The sequence below is a fragment of the Arachis hypogaea genome, chromosome 17, assembly GCF_003086295.3.
Source record: "Arachis hypogaea cultivar Tifrunner chromosome 17, arahy.Tifrunner.gnm2.J5K5, whole genome shotgun sequence".
Lineage (NCBI taxonomy): Eukaryota > Viridiplantae > Streptophyta > Magnoliopsida > Fabales > Fabaceae > Arachis > Arachis hypogaea.
This window is the reverse complement of record NC_092052.1, coordinates 125,322,687-125,347,394: the sequence shown is the minus strand read 5'-3', so window position 1 is coordinate 125,347,394 and position 24,708 is coordinate 125,322,687. Positions and strand designations below refer to the sequence as shown.

The following is a 24,708-nucleotide window of genomic DNA, read 5'->3' as shown; positions in this document are numbered from 1 at the left end:
TATACTTATAGGAGGTGGGGAAGAAGTGAGCTGGTGCCAAAAAGCTTCGTGGCTTTCTCCTCTTGCAACACCACATCATAGCATTGAATGATTGAAGATTTAACCATGGTTTTCCTTGAAGTTCCGTTCGGTTGTGAGAGAAGAAGAGAGAATGAGTTTAATCAGGGTTGCCTTCTATTTGGTTTAGTTAAAAGGAGTATGGTTCGGTTGAACCGTGAGAAGGGAAAAGAGTGGTTCAATGTGTTTGATCATGTGCTAACTAGCCTAATGACATATCTATATTTCTCTACTAATTCATCATTTAATCAATTATTAAGAGGTAGTTAGTTTTAAAAGAACAAAATTAACTATAGGAGTAATTATCTAATTACCAAAACTCATCACTCGGAAGCAGTGGCGGATCTACGGGGGGCCTAAGGTGGCCATGGTCCCCCCCAAAATTTTTTTAAAAAAATAGTAAATAGTAATAATTAATAATATTAAAATTTTTTATATATAATATTAGAAAATAAAATATAAGTTACAAAATTTTATAAATTAAAATAACTAAAAACTATACTATGTATTAGATATTTGAATTATTGTTGTTCTTGTTAACAAATAGCCCATTCTAATAATTAATAAAAATGGTTCTATTATACTAACCCAAGCCCATACTATTAATTAAAGTAACACTAGTACATTTTTCAAACATTTTTTTCAAACCATCAGAGGCATCGGCGCCACTTTTCTCTCTCTTTTAGTGGCTCCCAGACTTTTGGTCTTCTACTCTTCTCATTCTAATTTTCTTTCCATACCAAAACAAGATATATGAAGAAAAACCACTGAGGAGAAATAAACAGCAAAATATTAACCATTGAATGCACAACAAAGATTCAAAGAGGTATATTTTAGTTTTTTTTAAGTTAATAATAATGTCAAGTATTATTTATATTATTTATTTAAAATAATTAATTTATTTTTTTATAATAGACAGTGTTCAAAGATTGAAGTGAGGGCAAAACTCAATAGAATTATTTTTAGGTGAGACTTGGAATAAAAAAATAATAAGGTAAATCAATAACTTTATTTTTGGTTATTATATATTTCTGTTTCTAAAGTTATTTGTTATTGCTCAATAGGTTTAATATTTTTTTTAAGAAAATAACATATATGCAATTATTTTTGTTTTTTTAGATAGTTCAAGTTAAGTTAAAAATGTTAAAGATGAAAACAATTCACTCATTTTTCAAGAGAAAAGAGAGAATATATGATGAACAAAATTCAGCTTCAAATTCTTTGAGTAATGTTCAAAATATTATTGAACAATCTGTGACACAACTTGTTCACTTCAGAGATGATAATTGATAATTTTAGTTCCATGAAGCATCGTCGAACAAGTTTAAAAATATCAAAATCTTAAAGTATGTAGTTGAACATTGACTTTTATATAATATAATTACTTTTTTTATATATATGCTACAAATCATATTTTGTTAATTTTTTGTTATATTTTATATTTAATTGGCCCCCTCTTATGAAATTTCTGGTTCCGCCACTGCTCGAAAGCACTAAAAGAAAAAGTTTTAACGCTACATGTTCTAATTATAATTCGTTATCTATGCTATGTATTTATATATCTAAAAATCTATGCGCGTCAGCAAATGTTGTATAGAATGAGGAATCACAGGCCTCATGGGGTAAGGTGGTTACAAAACTCGGAAAGGGCCTTCCCTATTTGCGGCGAGGTTGCCTTGTCCTGGAGGCTTTCTGACGTCTTCTAGGCGTGTGAGCACGAGGTCACCTTTTTCTAATGGCCGAGGTCTGACCTTCTTGTTGTACTTGCGCTGCATCGTGAGTTGCATTACTTCCTGCCGTATTCTAGTGGCTTCTCGTTCCTCCTCTGTTGTGTCTAGCTTGACGTTCCTTGCTTGGTCATTTGCATTATCATCGAAATGGTCGGTTCTTATTTATCCCTGAGATATTTCTATTGGGATCATGGCATTAGCCCCAAAGACCAGCCTAAATGGTGTTTCTTTGGTTCTAGTTTGTGGTGTAGTGTTGTAACCTCAAAGTATTTATGGTATTAGCTCGGCCTACTGGGTTTTTGCTGCAATAAGCTTCTTCTTTAATGCTTGCAAAATGATTTTGTTAGCTGCTTCGACGAGCCCGTTAGTCTGCAGATGCTCGACCGATGAAGAGCACCAACAACGTCCACAAGGGGAAGAGCACCAACGACGTCCTCCTCCTTTGCGTAGCGCCACGGGTTCCTCTCTCGATCAAGCAGTATGGAGCACCTGCAAAAAGGACCCCGACGCTCAAGTCAGTTTATTATAAAAAATATCAAACTTTAGATCAAAAGGCTTTGTTTTGTAGTGTGTTTGCTCATGTGTCCTCATAGGTCGTCTGGCGTTGGTATTTATCTTGAGAATGAGTTCAGTGTCTATCTGTTGAGTTTCCGAGATTCTCGCGGCCAGTATGAAGGTATATCTCATATCTCTTTTTGGATTAGTTACGCGGACTTTGACTTAACAGTTTCGAGGTATAATATCAGTTCCTAGTTTTTTGGATACATATCACTTTTAATTTTGTAATTAGATTATTTTCATGCAAAAATATTAAAGTTAATAGAATAATTTTTCAAAGATACCTTCAATTTATAGAAAAATATTCAGTTAACTCTAATATTTTTTATATTAAGACCTAATTACAAAAATAAAAGCAGTATTAAAAATCTAGTTGAAAAAAATTATAGAAATTTAATTATAAATTTGATAAAACAATATATACTAACAAAATAATTAAATATTTTTTTAAAAGAGAAACTCTTAGAACAAGTAATTTTTAGTATTTTTGGCCATCATTTGATTAGCATAAATATTAAATCATCTTTAATAAATAGAATTTTTTAATTTATGTATGTAAATTTTAAAAAAATCTGGATGAAAACTATATTGATTTATATGTACAAAATTATGATAAATATAAATACAAATTATATATTTTTTGTGTGTAAAATTTTTATAAATATATATATAAATTATTATTAGATAAATACTAATAAAAAATAATAATATTTACTGGTCATATAATATTGTTTATACACCATTTATAAATTTCTTCTAATCTTATAAACAGTTACTGTTGGATTAAAACTAAAACCAAGCAAATCAAAATTCTAAAAACCAAAATATCCAATTACTTATAAAGTCTCCCAAAAAAATATCTAGATACTCAAACATTGCCCATATAAATATATAAACTCCTTTATTATATTGGTTAAACTCTACAAAGCCATAACCAATGATACGAAAGTGTACAAACTAAAGGACAATAGAGACAATTTCTTTGGTCTTTAGTGGATTGGAACTCCATATAATATCTCAAATCCCCATCATAAAAGATCCTCCCATTTTATTATCGAATAGAAAACTCATCATATTATTAATTTTTACTTTATTTTATATACAACTACGGGGGTAAAAATGTGGTTCTGCAATCTTTGATGCAAGTTTTTGTTTGGGACAAACGATTTCAAAGAAGTGATACTTTCTTAATTTTTGTTGGTCTTAAAATAATTAATTACATTGAAGATTACTAATTTTGAACAGAAATTGGACAAAAAGAAAAAATATAAGACCAGCTTATTTTTCTAAATTAAAATTGACCATATATAAGTAGACTTATATATATATGTGAGAGAGAGAGAGAATATTAGAGAGTAATTTGTTTCGATAAATATTAGCTAATTTGTTTAAAATTATTTTATTTATTTTAAATTTTTAAATTTTAAATTATAAATTATTACAAACTCTAGATTATAAAATCTAAATTATAAATATTTAAAAAACTAAAAATTTGTAGAATTAAAAAAATTAAATAATGTTAATTAACTAAAAATTAATTTTCAAATTTTTAATTTTTTTGGGTAATTAGAAAGAAAACAAACAACAAATAAAAAAAAAACAAATAAAAAATTGTTTAAGAAAGATAGTCTCATTAAATACTATTTTTAAACTCCTTTTAAGATAATAGAACTTCACTTGTGGAAAAAAGATCTTTCTTATCATTTTTACTATGATATCTGTTATTATATTTGTATCTTTTAAAATTAACCCAAAATCAATATGTTATTTTTAAGATATAATATCTCAAATTTTTAACATCAAAAGATCAATAAAATCAAAATAATTTTATAAATTATTAATAATAATAAAAACTTCCACATATCCTGTCTCACGTATAAAATTTTTAATATGAAATAACATTAAATTTATATATTATTATTATTATTATTATTATTATTATTATGTGCAATACATTAAAAAATAAAAAATACGATTAGCGGTGCAGTAAGGACACGTGTCCTAGGATGAACAAAAGAACAAGTGAAAAGTGGAAAAACGAACGGATGAAGCCGCGTGGCCATCAGGGTAAAACGGTCAAATCATCTCGGAATTTGGTGAAACGATAAAAGCCTCCTTCCGGTCGGAACCCTCTCTCTCTCAGTCTCTCTCTCTCTCCTTTTTCCCTCATCGCGTGTCAATTTTTATTTTCTTTTTTTTTTCTCCTCTATTTTATTTTTATTTATTTTTTGTTGACAACTTCACCAACCATCTCTCTCTTCTCTCTCTTCTGCGCGCGACGCAGACCCAGCTTTCTCTCTCCTCGACTCAGATACAAAAAGAATAGTTTTTTTTTTCGTGTTTTTTTTTTGCCGGTGAAAAAAAACAAAAAACTACCATTGTTGAAAAAACCTAACCTCCTTATCCTCAATCTCACACATCCTCAGCAGGTATCGCTTCTCTACTTGCTCTCCAAGTTTATTTTATTTTTTTAAATTGGTTTTGTTATATTCTTTTTTTTTTTTGGATTTAAATATTCGGTATTTTTCTTAATGTATTTGTGTCTGGGGACCCGTGTTTTCCCGTATGCATTATTTTGCGGAATTCTGAAAGTAGGGTTTTTTTTTTTTTTTGTGGGGGATTCCTTTTTGTTTTATTTTTTGTTGCCTCTCTCTTTCCGTGTAGAGGTGCCGCAGGAGAATGCTGCTTTCTAGGGTTTTCTTTCTGAGCTATGCTTTTCACGTGCTGGTAATGTTGTTCAATTTGCTCCAATTGAAGTTTGTGTTGTGTGAATACCGTGCTTGAGATTTGTGTTGCTATTTTGTCATATGCATTGTGCTTTGTTTTTTGATTCCTGTTCATGTCCTTATCGTTGGTTTCTTTGTGTTTATTGGGGTACTTGGTTTCTTGTTAATCAGAGATTTTGGAACTCAGCGAGGACTTGGTGGTAATAGTGGACTTGTGGATGAATTTTTGAATGGTTTGATGTTAATTGAGATGGGTTCTTGTGGGGATTCAGCTATGGTTGATGATGGAATATCAGGTGGGTCTGTTATTGAGCAGCATTTGTGCTCAGAGATTCCCGTGCATTCGGATCATTTGCAGAAACAGTTGTGTTCAGAAGGAGCTTGTAGTGTGTTGTACTCTGATGAGCTTAGCAGCTTGAAGGATGGCAGTGTGGATTTACCCCAGGAGGGTTCTGCAAGCGGTGGTGCTGTTGTTGTGGATGTTGAGCTTCACAGGGCGAAGGATGGAAGTGTGGATTTACCCCAGGAGGGCCCTGAGGGTTCTCTAAGCGGCGGTGCTGTTGTTACGGATGTTGAGCTTCACAGGGCGAAGGGTAGTGTGGATTTACCCCAGGAGGGCCCTGAGTGTTCTACAAGCGGCAGTGATGTTCCGGACAGGTGTGGAGATGTCTTGCCAAATGAATGTGGAAACGCTGATATGTTGCAATTGGAGAACACCTCTGAGCATGATTGTCAGAATCATTCAAGGATATGTTGTGGGAACAATGAGGGTTCAGGTCTAAAAACTAGGGGGATGTGTTCGGAAAGAAATTTTCAAGATGAAGGCAACTCAGACATTCCGTCGGAGTCCGTAACTGTGACTGGGTTGCAGGAGCATTGTGTTCAACACGTCGTGCAGAAGGATGAGAAGCTCAATGTATTCCCCTCAGTGAATGATGATTCAGCTGTCATGGGAGGCAAAAATGATGACTCCAGTGTACTTGTGGATGCTTTGGATTGTGTGCATGATTTCAGACATTCTGAAATGTCCTTGGAATCAGAACCCACGACTGACTTGCTAGTTGGTTGTGACCACAAAAATGAGCAGGGGGACATTGTGAGAAATGCAGATCCATTGTCAATGGGTGTGGAAAAATGTGATGCTTTTGATGGGATGGAATCCGATGCTTGCAGGCAGGCATCTCCTTTGCAGATGCAGGCTTTGGAAGTTCCAACAGCTGTATGTACAGAGGAAGATAGCAGACGTGGTCAGCTATGTGATGTTAAATATGGTGATGATTGGAATAGTAGTATTGATGAAAAGATTAAAGCTTTTGTAGATAAGGAAAACATTGTTGATTCACATGTCCAAGTATTGTCCTCACCAGGCTGTCATAGGACCTTGGAGAGTTCACCTGTAGTTGATTCCCCTCCGGAGACTTCAGTGTTGGTCCAGGGTAATGTAATGAAGAATGATATCTTGCAAATAGATGAGAAGTTGTGTAAATTGAAGGACTCTCACTCAGAAGAAACTACCAGCTGTGCTCCTAGGAAACCTTTATATGCTGATTTAGATCGGCCCTCCATTGTTTTAGTCACCGATACCTCTTTGAAGGACACACATGATCTGCTTCCTAAGGGTGGTGTTGTTTCTGTCAATAACAGTAGTGCTATGGACACTGTTGGACAGACAGATAATGATGGAAAAGATACTGTGGAAGCTGATTTTTTCGCTCAAAGCATCCTATTGCCGTCTCAGAGGAATAGTAGAAGAAATAAAGTTGGTCGTAAGACACAAACAAAAAAAGCCTCAAGAAAATGCAACAAAGCTGATTTGACACATCCAGGTGGAGATATGAAGATAAACTTAGAGGTTGCTAGAAAGAAAAGAAGTTCTTTCTCCAAGCCCGCACGATCTTCTATCTGGGGATTGCTTGGGAGCATTGAACAATATTTTGAGCAAGATAATGAGCTTGGGATTAGTAAAGCCATGTGCCAAGAATTGGGGAATACTAGAAGCAAGCGTCAAGCAGGAAAAGCATTTAAGAACAGTGCAAGTTCTAGTTCTTCAAATGCAGGGCAGAAATGTCCAGTTCCAACAACTCGGGTCCGTCTAAAGATCAAGTTTGGGAAAGAAATTGATCTAAGTAGTTCAAATATTTTGATTCCAGAAATTGGCAATGCCTTTAATCCTGCTTCTGACATGGGGACTGGTTCAGGTTCTCAAAAAGTTGGAAGCAATGCAGAAGACAAATCTTTGGGACTGGTGTCCTTGGGCAATTTAGAAACCTTCAAAAGCAACCTCAAGAAGGATGATCTTGTACTAAATGCGCAAATTGCAACAAACCACTTAGAAAGTACTGCAAAAATTGAGAAGTCAAATGGGGATGTAGAGGCAAAGTTTCTTACAAATCCTCTAGAAAAGGTGGTAGAACCATTGATTGAACCAATCATTAATATGGATCCTGGAACTTCACCTGATTCAGAAGTCATCAATTCAGTTCCAGAAGTTCAAGTTGGAGAAAGACATCAAGAAGATATGCATCATGCTCTTTTAGGTCCTCCTTTGGATTTCAATTCTAATTTGCATATTACTATTAGCAAGAAGGGGAAGAAAAAAGACAAACATATTTCTTCAAGTGATTGTATTACTGAAGTTGGATCACATGGGCGACATAGAAGTAATAAAGCAAAACAATCAAAGAATCACAGATGTAAGAAGAATTCTAGTAATACAGTTAGCTCTTTGGAATTGCCTGCTTCCACTGAGATAAATGCTTCAAGCAAATCTATTAGTAGTGAAGAATTTCCGACAGAACCATTACCCCTTTCTGGTGAGAGTGAACTTGGAGACTCTGCTGAAGCTTTGAAGGTCCAAGGGTGCAAGCCATCTGTTAACCACAGGCCATCAGAACCCCTGGGTTCTGAGAATATGCCACCTTGTGTAAGATATTTGGGGCGTAAACTACCTAAAAGCCTTATGAGTGTTAAAGTTAGCAAGGCCAAGTCTAAAGCTTCTGACTCAACAAAGAAAAAGATCACTTGTAGACACAAGGAGAAACAGAGAAGGCCAAATAGTAAAAGCGAAGTCAAGGGAAAAGGTGGCCCGCATAAAGTTACGTCAGAAGTGGAGGATCACATACATACAGGTATCTTTTATATGTAAGAGTATCATTCTGGAGTTTGGATTCTAGTTTTGATAGACCTTGTGTCTTTCGTGATTATTTAAATCATACATAACTAGTATCATTTCTTTGATCTTATTTATTGTTGTTATGCTTTGAGGAATTGAAACATAAAAAGATTTTATGTTTTTGATGGATGTCCCAGCAACCAGCACAGTTGGAAATGGCAAATTGGATGCTGATCAAAGATTTAATGCTGATGGAAACAGAGTATCAGTTAATGTATCTAATTTGAACATATTGCCCACCATTGATTCGGGAGAGCAGCATAAATCACCACATAATGCATGGGTGCGTTGTGATGATTGTCACAAGTGGCGGCGCATTCCAGCTGTGCTTGCTGACCTGATTGATGAGACAAACTGCACCTGGTATACCACGTTTCATTCATATCATTGATTTCCATTTTTATATAATTCATGACTAGAAGGTGGATATATGTCTATCATCTGAGTTTTCAGTGCAATATTTCATTTTATTCTATTTTTTTAGTTATATTTGTTTTCATTATTTCAACCCTTTGCACGGGCTTTACATGGGAAGCACACATAAGGATAAGCTTTTCAATAACCTGACTCTTGTCATTTGTGATTTATTTTTAAGGACATGCAAGGACAGCAAGGATAAAGACTTTGCTGATTGTGCTATCCCTCAGGAAAAGTCAAATGCAGAGATTAATGCAGAATTGGGATTATCAGATGAAGAAGATGCTTACGAAGATTCCAGAAATTATAAGGAATTGTTATACCAACAGCCATTGGGTGTGTAATATCTTCTAGATCTTTTTACCCTTTTCAAAATAAATTTATGTTTGAAACTAGTGTGTTTGGAATGCCATTTGATCTTACTTGCTATTTGATGTGTACTTTGATTTGTGCATTGCAGTTTCCCAGGAGTCAACTTTCACCCAAGTCCTTTCCAATGAGTTTCTACATCGTAGCCGTAAAACACAAACTATTGACGAGGTCCTAAATTGTTCTAGATTTTTTATTTCACATACATGTTTTTATTATTATTATTATTATTATTATTATTATTATTATTATTTCTGACTTGGAGACCGACTGAGTGCTATGATGAGCTGATTTTTTTAATATATGACTTGGTGCATTATTTTTTATTCACACGAGATTTCCTTTACTTCCTGTCTTCTAACTTTCCCTTTAATTAATTATTTTTACCCATAAACAATGGTGTATCAACCTGAACTTTTATATAGGTGTGGGAAAGAGGTCCAGTAATCCATTGTCCAAGTGATCCATCCGTATCCAGATTTATCCAGTTAGTCCTATTAAGGGGAGGCAAAGTGATCTATCAGAAATAGTCTGAAGAAGATATCCATTAGTTGTTCTATTCCATCCATATCCAAGATTCTAAGCCTCTCCACTTACTATGACAAAATTTAATAGCTTTGATCAAATTTTGGTTCATAGATGGTTAATGAACAAACAATATATAATCATATCCATTGGGTTTAATTAGTTCATGATATCCATTGGATACTAAATATTTATCTATTCATTCTAATGGCCGATTTCGAAATAAGTTTTAGAAGTATAGGCGTAGTTACTTGTATAGGTTATTAGTGGGCCTCCAATAATTTTCTACAAGCAAAAGGAGAAAGGGTTTAGGGACAGAGATGGTATTGGGAATTTGGATAGAGGAGTAATTGACGGATCTAAACAAAAAGGACAGCTGGCATGAGGAGATTGTGGATGGGGGAGTTGAGATCATGCGTGGAAACGAGATTATGAATTGTAAATTGGGTCATGGGGTTGTCATTGAACAATCTACGAGGAGTGGGGATGGCTGATGCCATTGGGACAGGGAGAGTACTTTGTTTTCTGTGTATTCTCCTTGCAATCCTTATCATTTTGTGTTTCTCTTTTCTGTCTTCTGTGTCTGGGAGCTTGCTCCTTGAGTATTTTACCCAATCATATTCAATGAAATACTCCAGTTCCACGCCACATACATAAAGGGGGAAAATGTTTCAGCTGGAAGAGACAAAAGAACTATTACGTATTTTTCATGGAAACAGTTGTAAACATAATTGTAATACTAGCTGTTATTAACGGTTAAAAATGGATCTATCATAGAGTTGTAATTTGTTAACGCTACACACGCACGTGCACACACACACAGAAGCTGTCTTTCTTTTGTCTCTTTCCGTAATATATATTGATTGCTTTATTTGTCTTCATCCTTTTTCTTTAATGTTATGGGCTGACCGTTAATAAATGCTTTGTTCGGTATCTTTGGTGACTGTTGAATGGGGTCTAGAACTTAGGATTCATTACTGTGTCTTTATTAGAGTAGTTCTTTTTGACTAACTTGATGGCTTTGGGAAAAGGAAAGAAACCAAATCTTTATGGCGGTACAGTATGATATTGTTTGGTGTATTTATTTGGATCATAATTCTTATATTGTTTAAGTAAAGCTTGTGTTTTTTTACGGAGATTTTTGTATCAAACATATTTATAGTTTGGAAAGATTTGCTCTGCTGATAGTTTCTCTATTCTTTTGATAGTAGTTATTTTTACAATGATATGATAGTTCGTCTGTTTTATATATATATTCATTTGTATATTCAACAATTTATCTTAAATTCTTAATAAAGTTCTAAAAAGATGGTTCTTGGGAATTTAATATAGAAACTGAGTAAATTTTGGAGATCAGTTAACATTTAATGAGAGAAAATAAGGTTTAGATATAAATTTTAAACGCATAGGTTGCTTAATGGAAAAAAAAAGAAAAAGAAGAAAGGGACAGGTCAGATACTTAGTAAATTGGTCAAGGATGGAATGGATTCTAGAGTTCTTAATTTTGATGCACTGATGCTGTAAATTTGTTTATATTGTCACCCAATTAAATCCATCCATTTCTATGATCATTCAAGTGAAGTGGGTTGAAAAAATTAACTGTAGTGACTGATGTGGTAGTTTACAATTTGATAACGGTGTAATTCAGTGCATTCATATTAAATCCTTTTTAAAAATACTTTCCTCAACTGAACAGTTTTGTTTCTTATCCATGTAGTATTATTTTCTCTGAAGTCCATTAATTTGCCACCTTCACTTTGATATTTTCTCATCTTTACATTTTGTTTAAGGTTCATTTTAGTAATATGTTTGTAGCAATCAGATATCAATCATATTTTGAATTTGCACACCATTTTTGTTGTGTTATTTAATATACTTATGAAATTATTTCAGATAATGGTCTGCCATTGCAAACAACCTCAAGTAGGCAAGTTAGGCTGTGGGGATGAATGCCTAAACCGGATGCTAAACATAGAATGCGTTCAAGGAACCTGCCCATGTGGGGATTATTGTTCCAACCAGCAGGTTTGAAAACTATTGATTTTCCATATACAAATATTTTAGTAGGCTGGTTTTGTTATGGGGCATGACTGTAGTCCAAATGTTCGATTTCAGTTCCAAAAACGCAAGTATGCCAGCTTGAAGTGGTTTAAATGTGGGAAAAAAGGTTATGGACTGAAGGCACTTGAGAATATAGCCCAAGGCCAGTTTCTCATTGAATATGTTGGGGAGGTAACTTTTACAATACTTTTCTTCCTTTGTATGATTTTCATAACTATATTTATTGTGATATATGGAATAGTGATATTTAGGGCTGAATCTTTGAATTTTGTGATCACATTTGTGGTTTGGTTGCATACTTTACTGAAATTTTAGGGCCACATTAGCCTAAACAAAGTCATAAGAGCAATCAAGTCCTTTGTGGATCCTCTTTTTCCTATTTTTCCTTTTGCAACTGCAAAAATATCGTGACATAATGTTACTTCGTCAACAATAAGTGAGAGTTGGACCTATATTCTAGAATTGGTTCATCTCTTTGAATGGCATAGAACCATGGGAAAATAGTGAGCCCATAGTTGAGGGGTAGCCAAAAATTAATCTATTGATTTATGCCGTTGCAGGTGAGAATATGAGGCTTGAATCGTGAGCACTGCAGTCTTTGTTTCTTTATATTGAGCTTTGACATATAGTAATAATGAAGGTTGATAGGGTGTGCGTTTGATCCAGTTAGAGTGTTGAACTTGATGTGATACACTTGTAACCAATGACTAAAGGATAGCTGATGTCTAGCAATTGACTTGCTTTTTAAAGACAAGGGATTATTTTGAGAATATTGGACTCCATATTCTTGGAATTTTGTTTTATCTTTTGTGGCATTGTTGCATTGTGTAGTGTGTACTGGGTAATTCTTTATGCATTGGTGTTGCACAAGTTGTGCATAGTTGACCTCTATATATGTGATATCTAATTTATGGTCCATACAGGTGCTTGATACTCATGCTTATGAGGCACGGCAAAGAGAGTATGCTTTGAAGGGTCATAGACATTTCTATTTTATGACCTTGAATGGAAGTGAGGTATGAATGACACCTATATCTGCTTATTACTATTCTATTGTAGTTCTTATGAATGGGTGTGCATGGGCCGGGTGAAACCGGGTTTGATGTGACCCAAACCCGACCCGAAATATATACCGGACATATTTATTAGACTCGAACCCGGCCCTAGACCCGATGAAACCACTTGAAATATACGAATGGAGTGAGACAAGGATTGTGTTTTGGATGAATTCCCTTGAGAGAATTATCTCCCAGCGTCAATATATATATATACATAGGTACAGAAATAAAATCCCTTAATACTAGGAGATATGATAGAATCAGATCCCTTAATACTAGGAGATAGAATCAGATCCCTTAATACTAGGAGATCCAACAGAATTAGATATCTAAAGATGGAAACTATATCAAAACAGATCTAATCTGATATTCAACACTCCCCCTCAAGCTGGAGCATATAAATCATATGCACCAAGCTTGTTACATATGTATTGTATCCGAGGACCCCGGAGAGCTTTGGTGAAAATATCTGCAAGTTGATCGTTGGAGTTGACAAAGGCTGTTACTATTTCCCCACTTTGCAACTTCTCCCTTATGAAATGGCAATCAATCTCTATGTGCTTGGTCCGTTCATGAAACACAGGGTTGGAAGCAATATGTAAGGCAGCTTGATTATCGCACACCAGTTCCATCTTACTCGGCTCACAAAACTTAAGTTCCTTAACTAATTGCTTCAACCATATAAGTTCACATGTGGCAAGTGCCATAGCTCTATATTCAGCTTCCGCACTAGATCTTGCTACAACATTTTGCTTCTTACTCTTCCAAGATATCAAGTTTCCACCAATAAAAACACAATAACCAGATGTAGAACGTCTATCAGATGGAGATCCTGCCCAATCTGCATCAGTATACCCAACAATCTGGTTATGTCCTTTATCTTCATACAACAAACCTTTTCCTGGAGCACCTTTGATATATCTAAGGACTCTAACAGCTGCGTCCCAATGACTATCGCATGGAGAGTCAAGAAACTGACTTAGGATACTTGTGGCAAATGAAATATCTGGCCGAGTGACTGTCAAATAATTCAATCGGCCAATTAATCTGCGATATCTACCAGGATCTGCAAGAGGTTCTCCTTGATTTGGACTAAGTTTTGTATTGGGATCCATTGGTGTATCTACAGGTCTAGAATCCAACATTCCAGTTTCTTCAAGAATATCTAGAGCATATTTTCTCTGTGAGATACAGATCCCCGCATTAGATTGTGCCACTTCAATTCCTAGGAAATATTTTAACTTCCCCATATCCTTAGTCTGAAAGTGATCAAACAAGTGCTGTTTTAACTGAGTGATTCCCTCATGATCATCTCCAGTAATGACAATATCATCCACATAAACAACCAGATATATGGAGGTCATGGAGGAAGAATGACGGAAGAAAACTGAATGATCTGCTTCACTTTGAATCATGCCAAATTTAGAAATAACAGCACTAAAGCGACCAAACCAAGCTCGAGGGGATTGTTTCAAGCCATATAAAGATCGGCGTAAATGACATACTAAGCCGGAAGACTCCCCCTGAGCAACAAACCCGGGAGGTTGCTCCATGTATACTTCCTCCTCGAGATCACCATGTAAGAAAGCATTTTTAATATCAAGTTGATGAAGAGGCCAATGGCGAATGGCAGCCATAGAAAGAAAAAGACGAACAGAGGCCATCTTCGCAACAGGAGAGAAGGTATCACCATAGTCCAAACCAAAGATTTGAGTGTAGCCCTTAGCCACAAGGCGGGCTTTTAATCGATCAATGGTTCCGTCTGAGCTGACCTTAATAGTATAGATCCAACGACAACCCACAGTAGATTTGCCCGGTGGCAGTGGAACAAGATCCCAAGTACCAGTAGAATGTAAGGCAGACATCTCCTCAATCATAGCCTGGCGCCACCCTGGATGTGAAAGAGCTTCTGCTGTTGTTTTGGGTATAGAAACAGAAGACAAAGAGGAGGTAAAAGCATAGTGCGAAGATGATAAACGATGGTAACTGAGAAAATTATAAATAGGATTAGGATTACGGGTGGAACGAGTACCTTGTCTGAGAGCAATAGGAGGACTACTGCTAACTCCCGAAGAAGGATCCAAGGACGGTTCAGCCACGGGTTCAGGAGATGAGTTATCTTGGACTGCAGGCCGTGGGCGGCGATGATAAACTTGGAGAGGCTTTGTGGGAATAGGAGGCCCATCTAAGTAAGGAACAGGAAGCACCTCCGTAATGGAAGGTGAAGTGATGTCGGGTGCAGAGAAAAAAGGGGTATTCTCAAGAAAAGTGACATCGGCAGACACGAAGAAACGATTAAGAGCTGGAGAATAACAACGATAACCCTTTTGAAATCGAGTGTACCCTAAGAAAACACATTTGATAGAACGAGCAGTTAACTTGTCTTTGCCTGGGGTAAGATCATGGATGAAACAAGTACAACCAAAGACTCGTAGTGGAAGAGAAAAAATGTGCTCATGAGGAAATAAAATGGAATGAGGAACTTGATTTTGCAAAACAGAAGAAGGCATACGATTAATTAAATAACATGCAGTCAGAACAGCCTCACCCCAAAATTTAAGGGGAACATGAGTATGGAGAAGAAGAGTGCGAGCAGTTTCAATCAAGTGACGATGTTTACGCTCAGCCACACCATTCTGTTGAGGGGTATGAGGACAAGATGACTGATGTAGAATGCCTTTGGAGGACAAGTAAGACGAAAAGGGTGCTGAAAAATACTCACGAGCATTATCACTTCGTAAAATTTTAATTGAAGTTTTGAATTGGTTTTGAATTTCAGAACAGAAAGACTTGAAATGTACAAATAATTCAGATCTGTCCTTCATTAAATATAGCCAAGTGCAACGAGAAAAGTCATCAATAAAGGTGACAAAATAACGAAAGCCTGAATGAGAAGTAACTCGACTAGGTCCCCATACATCAGAATGAATAACAGAAAAGGGAGACGCAGCCCGTGTATTGACACGACTTGAAAAAGAACTACGAACATGTTTACCTAAATGACAAGTTTGACACTCTAAGGTAGTAAGACGAGATAAACTCGGGACCATAGCTTGTAACTTCGAGAGGCTGGGATGTCCCAGGCGACAATGGACCACGTCCGGAGACTCAACAGCAGCAACAGAAGACACAGTAGTAGTGGGTAAGGCAAGCCGATACAGTCCTTGAGACTCACATCCTGTTCCAATCGTCTGTCCCGTCCCTCGATCCTGCACAATGACGGAGTCAGCAAAAAAGGTAACAGAACAATTGAGAGAACGAGTAAGTTGGCTAATAGAAATCAAATTGAAAGGACAATTGGGCATGTAAAGAACAGATTTCAAAGGTATTGTAGGAAGAGGAGTAGCTTGACCTATTCCCTTAGCACCAATTTTAGAACCATCAGCCAAAGTGATAGAAGGAAGAAATGCAGGGTGTTCAAGTTTAGAGAGGACAGAAGAAGTACCAGAAATGTGATCAGAAGCACCTGAGTCAAGGACCCATGGTCCAAGAGAAGAGGAATGAGAGATACAAGCAACAGAATTACCAGAGTGGGCCACCGAAGCAACGGGAGTAGATGCCTGCTTTGAAGCTTGGTACTTGAGAAACTCATCATAATCATTGCCAGAGACAAATATCCCTTGTGGTTGTGCGGCGGAGTGAACGTCAGATGGCTCATTAGTTTGGACAACATTAGCTACCTTAGTAGGACGACCATGGAGAGCATAACATTTATCCTGAGTATGACCAATCCTATGGCAATGGGTACAACTAGGGCGAGTACGATTACCACGACCATTACCACGACCCCCACGGCCGCCGCGAGTGGGCACTTGAAAGGACACTTGAGAAGAAGATTGGGATGCCAATGCAGTTTGGTCAAAAGTATGGGTCTCAAGAGAGGGGCCGGATTGCAAGAGTCGTGCAAATACGTCTTGAAGGGAAGGAACGGGTGAGGTGCCCAATATTTGTTGCCGAAGAGATTCAAGTTCAGCTGGCAACCCAAGTAACGTAAGTACCAAAAACAGCTTTCCCTGTTGAGCATGATGTTCATCAGCATTAGACACATAGGGAAGGAGAGTCGAAAACTCTTCCCTGACAGCTTCCACAGCCCCAACATAAGATTCCATATCAGTTCCTTGAAGCTGTAAACTACACAGCTTCTTAGCAACATGGTAAAGTCTTGCAATGTCATTAGTGTATAAAGCTTTAGCACGATCCCACACCTTTTTACAAGTTTTGTAAGCCCGAAACATAGTCAGCTTTGGTGGATCAATGGTCTGCCACATAAGGTTACATAGCTGGGCATCAATCTTCTTCCAAGTGGTTTTGTCAGCGGCGCGAACATCATCAACAGATTTAGTAAGGTGGTCTTCATAGCCTTGGCCCATGAACCAAAGTTCTACAGAATCAGCCCAAGAAAGGTAATTTTTGGCACCCATCAATTTTTCAGAGGTCATTGTAGCGGTTCCAGAAACGACAGTTGTTAGAACAGCCGGTTTACCACCATTGGAGTTGGTGTCGGGGATTACCTCAGAAGACATGATGGCAGACACTCAGAAACGGCCGGAAAACACCTGCAGAAGGGAAACGAGGGCCGGAAAAAGCCTGGGCAGCGGAGAAATTTTGGGGACAGGCCGAAAAAAAAACAATTTCTGACGAAGAGACACAACTGATAGTGTCAGCTGGTGGGAAAAGGGAACACGGCTGAGAGATTGCAGCCGGAAAAGAAGAAAAAAAAAAAAAAAAAATAGAAACCAGAGCCGGGTCGGAACCCGCTCTGATACCAACTTGAAATATACGAATGGAGTGAGACAAGGATTGTGTTTTGGATGAATTCCCTTGAGAGAATTATCTCCCAGCGTCAATATATATATATACATAGGTACAGAAATAAAATCCCTTAATACTAGGAGATATGATAGAATCAGATCCCTTAATACTAGGAGATAGAATCAGATCCCTTAATACTAGGAGATCCAACAGAATTAGATATCTAAAGATGGAAACTATATCAAAACAGATCTAATCTGATATTCAACAAAACCTATACACCTTCGGGCCACGTTTATACCGGGTAAAAACCGGGCCGTTAACACTACATTACCTTGATACCTTCTTATAAGCTAGCATGTGAAAATATCCAAATTTTCAAGACTCCAACCATTATTTGATATGGTAAAATTCACTTAGAAAAATATAACAAGAACCAACTCTTCTCTAAAATTAAAGCATAACCATAATCAATACTAATATTGTCTAATAACATCAAATATTTAAATAAATATAAATAACACAATATTATACATTAGTCTAAAATCTTATGCATTTTAAACATAAAACATTAACTTATAGTCTTATAATAACTAATAACACAAAATATTAAGGTTTACAATACTTAAATTCCACATAAGAATAGCCATTATCCATCACTAATAAGACAAAATATTAATTGTGTATGATGACCGGGTCACTGGGCCGACTTCGGGTGACTCGAGACATGGACCCGACTCGACCCGAAATAATGACCGGGTCTATTTTTGAGACCCTTACCCGATCCTAGACCCGGTGAAATCACACCAAAATAGCCCCTAAAGTGTTTGGGGGCCGGGCCGGGCCGGGCCATGCACACCCCTTCTTATGTTAGTAGTTGTTCTGCTTTGTTAATCACTTGTGCTTATTTTGTTAGGTGATAGATGCAAGTGCAAAAGGAAACTTGGGCCGTTTCATTAATCATAGTTGTGATCCTAATTGTCGAACAGAAAAGGTGAATATACAAGCTTTGTTGTTGTTGCTGTTTTTTTTATTTTTATTTTAAATATTGCTGCATATTTGAGCAGCTTCATTTTTTGGTGTTTTTTACGTGGAGCTAATTTATATATGTTAGCGTATATATTTGCTGGAAATATGCATGTTGTATGCATATGAGTATATAGATGTATGTCAATTAGTGCACTTATCTTTTAAGATTGAATGTTGATGTATAGTTTTCAATATGGTAGCCGGAAATGTCATTTTTTGTATAATAGTGTGTAGAGCATGAAATCTGTAATTATGTTGTTGTTTCACATTTGTTGACTGACCATGTGTGATCCTTTTTCTGAACAGTGGATGGTGAATGGGGAAATATGTATTGGACTGTTCGCATTGAGGGATATTAAGCAGGTGTGGTTGCAACCTTTACTTATTCCTTTTATATGTTGATATTCCTTTGTTTATTTTACTTGGTCCTGCAATTTTGTGTTATGTACCTGTATGGCTGTACCCATTAATGCCCAGCTAGCTTTCCCACCTCGTTTTTGGGTCTCTTTTTTTGGGAATAAAGAACACTGTCTTTTAAGAGAGTGAAAACAAGGATTCTTCAGCTTAGATTGATGATTTTTCTGCTCTATGTAAAATTCTTGCCAATGCTAAATTAGTTTACATTTAAGTTTATGAAATAGATTACATGGAGTCTTCGTATTTATGTCATTAATTTGAAGGAATTAGTAGTGAAGTGATTTTATTTTTGTTCTTCCTCTGTGGGTTGGGAGAAATGGTGTTGAAGGTTTATATTGTGGAGGACTAATGGTTGGGGGGAATGCCACCGTTTGGTTGGAGCGAAATATGGGGTAGGATTAGATGCCTAGCATCTATTTGGTGTAAAACTCATGATCCGTTTGGTGATTTTCCCACTCAGGCATTGTTGGCCTTATAGATGATTTTTTCCTTTTTTGGCTTTGCTTTTACATAGGGGAACTCTTATCCCTAATCTTATTGTATCCATCTACTCATCTTAATGAAATTATTCTTTTATATAAAAAAAATGTTAATATGGAGGAATTGAAGGTCCTATTTTGTTGCTTTAAAAGCTTGAAGTATGAAACATTACTGCTATGCATTGAGGGGAGTGAATATTGTCACTCCCAAATTGATAATGCCACTCCTCTGTTATATATTTTTCCCAAATTACCCTCGATGAAAAGTGTCTCTTATCACCATGAAAAATAAAATAAGGAAGTAGGGTAATATGGAAAATCACATAAAAGAGAGTGCCAATATCAAATTTGGGAGTGATAAGATCACTTCTCTGGATTGAGTATCAATAACCTTCCTACCTGAACTTTCTTTCATTTCAACAACCTTCCACAGGATGAAGAAGTGACATTTGATTACAACTATGTAAGGGTTTTTGGTGCTGCTGCCAAAAAATGCTATTGTGGCTCAATTAATTGTCGAGGTTATATAGGTGGTGGTGATCCGTTAAATTCCGATTTGATAGTTCAAGGTGATTCTGATGAAGAATTTCCAGAACCTGTTATGCTTAATGATGATGGCGTAATTGAAAACGGGTTGCTTTCACGCAAGTTTACTACTCCGATAGACGCAGATAATACTCCAGAGAAGGAGAGTTCTATGAACCCTTCCTCTGCTGTTGATTTGTTGCACAGCTCCATCGAAGAAAATTCAAAGGGGAAGTTACCATCTTCTGTTCGCGTTGAAGAAATTTCTCAACTAGTGGAGAATACAGAAAGTAAAACCATGCCTGCTATACAACAAGGGCATGCAATTGATCTTACGGACAAAACTACCTCCATTCAGAAAGATGAGAAACTTTCTTCCCTTGCACCTGTCAGAAAAGTTTTATTGAATGCTACCATCAGTAATAAGGAATTTAAGCCTGAAATAGTCAAGGCTCCTAAACTGGTTAGTTCTGTTAAAAGGGGAAAAGTTTGTGCTAATCCTCCAAACGGCCTCAAAATTGAGACATCAGTGAACCGATTGCAGTTGTCATCTGGGAAACTGAAAAAAGTTGTTGAAGGTTCTTCTAATGCAAGATTTGAAGCAGGTTGGTCATCCTCATTTAATTTGGCTACAAATTTATTTCATGCACTTGAAATAATTAAATAACTAATGTGGGAGATTTGATTATTTGTATGAGTCAGTGCAAGTAAATTTACACTTTACACTCAACTCCATATATTTAATTATTTATATACGTACAAACAGTAAATATATTTAGAAAGAATGATAAATGATTTGTCTAGTTCCTTATTTCCTATTGAACTTACAATGCTTCCAACGTTACAATAAACAAATTTATTTCCAATATATTTAAAACTTGTAATAATGTACATAAGTTTTTCGTTTCCTTCAGTCCAGGAGAAGCTTACGGAATTACTTGATGGAGATGGGGGAATAAGCAAAAGAAAAGTAAGTACTTTATTTTATTGAAGCCAGCTAACATATATTTAAATTGTTGTGTTTTTTGTGCGTTTTATCAGATAGTTATGGTTATCTAACAAACCAAGAGAGGCCAGCCTCTACTCTACTAATGATATATCTTCATTTTATACCTTTTGATGTTATAAATTATAATCAATTATGTGAAATAGTTAATATAATCCACTGTCTTTTATTTTTCATATATGCCTTTATAATAAATGTATTGCTGTGTTTGTAACCTTGGTAGTTTTATGGGCTTATAGTTTTCACCATTTGCCATTCCTTTCTTGTGACAGGATGCCACCAAAGGTTACTTGAAACTCTTGCTTCTCACTGTGGCATCAGGTGATAGGAGCAGCGGTGAAGCCATTCAAAGGTCCTTCTTGTTTGCCTTGTTCATTAATTTGCTTTTCTTTATTAAGCGCATGTTGTGCACTTGTACTAGATTATTCAGGCTTTATGGATATGTAATTTAATGGATATGTAAATTATTTCTAATGGAGTTTTTTATTTTGATTGCAGCAATCGAGATCTCTCAATGATCCTTGATGCCCTTCTGAAAACGAAATCTAGAGCAGTGCTAAATGATATAATTAACAAAAATGGTAATGTTTACTAGCTTTCTATGTAATGCAATTGACCACTTTCTTTGTGGAATTTGAAGATTATCAATATTTGCTGAGTCTAAAAGTAACCCTGGCTTCTGATCTTTCAGGTTTACAGATGTTACATAAAATCATGAAGCAGTACAGGCGGGATTTCAAAAAAATTCCAATATTACGAAAGCTGCTTAAGGTGATTAGATGGGAAATCTTTCATATTTTAATTATTTGTTATCTGTGTCTTTCTAGAAGAGTTTATGCATATTTCAATGCATTATTTCTTGCTGTTGAACCAATAACATGTCTGCTATAAACTGAAACTGTGGAGACTGTTTTGCATATTTCCTTTATCGGCTTGTCTTTTATCCTTATGTATAGTTGCATAATAATAATAATAATTTTTTTTTGGGGTTCAATAAGTTCTGTGGTCCACATTGGAAAATATTTTTGTTTCTCGTTGATCTTTTACATGGGGAAAAGATGCTGAAAACAGTGTTACTTACCTGTTAATTTCTTAGACCTTAATTAAAGTATGTATTTTTACATTGAAAGGATGTGTACCTTCTCAATGAGAGTAAAATGAGGACGCTCTGATGAGCATTTGGTAACAATAATTATCATGACACGCTATTTCTGTTCATTGCAAAAAACATAAACAGCTAATTCATTGTGTTGAATTCACTGCCTGTTACATGATTGGGTATGACCTGTTTGTTCTATTACCAAAAGCTGCGCTATGTATTTCCCCTATGGCCATATGTTGACATCTACACAATATTAATGCACTTTCTTCCCTTTAGATATTGGCCATATGAGGTTCAATCTTGTAATTGTTGATTAGGTGCATGAATATGAACCTATACTTCTCATTAAATTGATGGTTGTGATCCTAAGCTTTTATTTCCTGTCCTCCTTTCTCTGTTCTATCATTTCTATATATGAAGTTAGTGCTAAGAGAATGTATGTACATACTTGGTCAACTTCATTTTGCAGGTGCTAGAGTATCTGGCTGTGGGCAAGATACTGACATTTGAACATATCAATGGTGGTCCCCCATGTCATGGAATGGAGAGGTGGGTAAATATCAGTTTTTTTCTCCACTGGAATAGTTGTTAGAAAATTTCTAGTAGTTGCCTCTTTTGTTTTGGTTCTTATGGTTAACACAAGCTTAAAAAGATGTTATTCTAGTGTTATAGAACAATGAAATATGCTACACCATATGTGTGTGTGTCTGTGTGAAATGTTGAATATCTATACTACTAATAATGGGTATTGGTCCCTTTGGTTATAATTCCTACTATAGTTTTTGTATCAAATCTTGAGTGTGGATTTGAATATTTCATTACTGTGAATATTCAAATTGTTTATATATATATTGTGCAAAAAGAAATTTGTAATCACTACACCTTGCAAATTGCTCTATTCTCAATTTCTCATGTATGTAACTTGTACGAAATTCATCTATTCTTTTGGTTAATAAGTGTTTTTTTTTTTTTGTTTTTCAGCTTTAGGGAATCAATGCTGTCTCTGACAGAGCATGATGACAAACAGGTATGTCTTATGGTAACCATTTCATGTCCCATTATATATTGATTATATATTGATATTAACTTGTTGGGGTTACACGTATATGCTTCTTACCAAAATATATGCTGTTAAATACTTTTTTCTGAGTATCTGTTTTTGGTGCAAGGATTTGAATCTTTGTATGTTTTAATTGTTTCGTATGTACATTTAGGTACATCAAATTGCTCGAAGCTTCCGAGACAGATGGATTCCTAGGGCATCCAGAAAACATGGATATATGGACAGGGATGATAATAGAATGGAATCTCATAGAAGTTACAACAGTAACAGATTTTCATCATCACACAATCATAGGCATGAACAGGACTCTAGACCTACAGAAGCAGTGGATTGTGTTCCAATGTCAATATCCGTGGAAACTTCAGCTGATGCTGGTGCACCTGAGGGATCCTCCGCACCCTCTCTAGATGGGGTTGATGTCAAAGGGACAAAAAAACGAAAGCGCAAAAGCCGGTGGGATCAACCAGCAGAGACAAATTCTTATTCCGATGCAGCAGTTATTGGTTCTACTGATGGAAGCCGGAACATTCATGAGGACGTTCCGCCAGGATTTTCTTGTCCCGTAGGTGCTGGTGATCTTGCTCCGCGAAATGGAGTCCATTCTGGAAGTGCCCCTGACTTGGTTTTTGGTCAGCCAAAGGAGAAATTTAACTCTCGCTTGCCTGTCTCATATGGAATCCCTTGCTCTGTTGTCAAGCAATTCGGAACACCTCATGCTGAGATCTCGAGTAGTTGGGTCACTGCACCTGGAATGCCTTTCAACCCATTTCCTCCGTTACCACCATATCCACGGGATCAAAGAGACTGTTTACCTTCCAATACTTCCAGCGCTATGGAAATTGATCAGCCATCTGAAATCAAACAGTCAGATGGTAGTGGCCTAGTTAGCAGTTGCGCTGATGATACTGTTCGCAGCACAACTGGCACTAACTCTGATGACATGAATCATACAGATGAGGAGAATCGAAACATAACTAAGCGATTGAAGGACGACGATACCTATGACCTGGGAAGGAGGTACTTTAGACAGCAGAAGTGGAACAATTCGAAAATACATCGACCTTGGTTCCGGAGAGATGCATGGAAATGCAATAATAGGAACAACACCAGTGGTGGTGATATGTGTGGTATGGGTGTAGGAAATGTACAATCAGAAGTTACAAGAAGCTCAGAGGATGCAATTTGTAGAGATGAGAAAGGTGGCAAATAATATTTGTTAGTAGTATGCACAGCTTCAAACCCAATATTGTTCACAGGAAAAAGAAATTGATTTTTGTTTTCTTTTTTCTCTTCCATATAATTAATGAACTGTCAATTCATTTGTTCCTGAAATCTATTATTATTCAATGAAAATTTCATTCAATTACAGCATTCTATGGTATATATTGTACCTTGGGGATCCTTCTGCTCCCCAAACCTTCAAAAGGAAGGTGTTATCATAGATTTGTGATTCTCAAATGGAAAACTAGTCATCCTTTTTCTGTGTTCCTCCTTAGATCATGTGATATTCTACTGGATTCTGTTCGAGACTGTTACATTGGAATTATTTTATAGCAATATTCAAGTACAAGCATGCCTTGTGCACGCTGCAATCTGTTATTTCCTTTATGCTTTTGTTCCTTTAATTGTCACTGTTGGCTATTTTGCTATTATATAGTTATA

The 24,708-nt window shown here is 36.1% G+C and overlaps 1 protein-coding gene across 2 annotated transcripts; it reads left to right on the top strand.

The window, feature by feature from the left end:
* Window positions 1–4,481: 4,481 nt before the first annotated feature.
* Window positions 4,482–24,417, top strand: LOC112764577 (histone-lysine N-methyltransferase ASHH2). 2 transcript variants are annotated; one of them, XM_072223552.1, is made up of 19 exons: window positions 4,488–4,774; window positions 5,010–5,072; window positions 5,243–8,199; window positions 8,381–8,606; window positions 8,839–8,996; window positions 9,121–9,200; window positions 11,448–11,579; window positions 11,670–11,786; window positions 12,539–12,631; window positions 18,342–18,419; window positions 18,761–18,817; window positions 19,784–20,480; window positions 20,790–20,845; window positions 21,154–21,233; window positions 21,380–21,462; window positions 21,573–21,652; window positions 22,453–22,532; window positions 22,965–23,010; window positions 23,198–24,417. In XM_072223552.1, exons 3-19 carry the CDS (start codon window positions 5,310–5,312, stop codon window positions 24,254–24,256), a joined length of 6,012 nt encoding a protein of 2,003 aa, XP_072079653.1. In that variant the 5' UTR covers window positions 4,488–4,774; window positions 5,010–5,072; window positions 5,243–5,309; the 3' UTR covers window positions 24,257–24,417. The 2 variants fall into 2 exon arrangements, with proteins under 2 accessions (XP_025666034.1, XP_072079653.1); XM_025810249.3 differs by lacking the exon at window positions 5,010–5,072 and having other exon boundaries at window positions 4,482–4,774.
* Window positions 24,418–24,708: the final 291 nt, after the last annotated feature.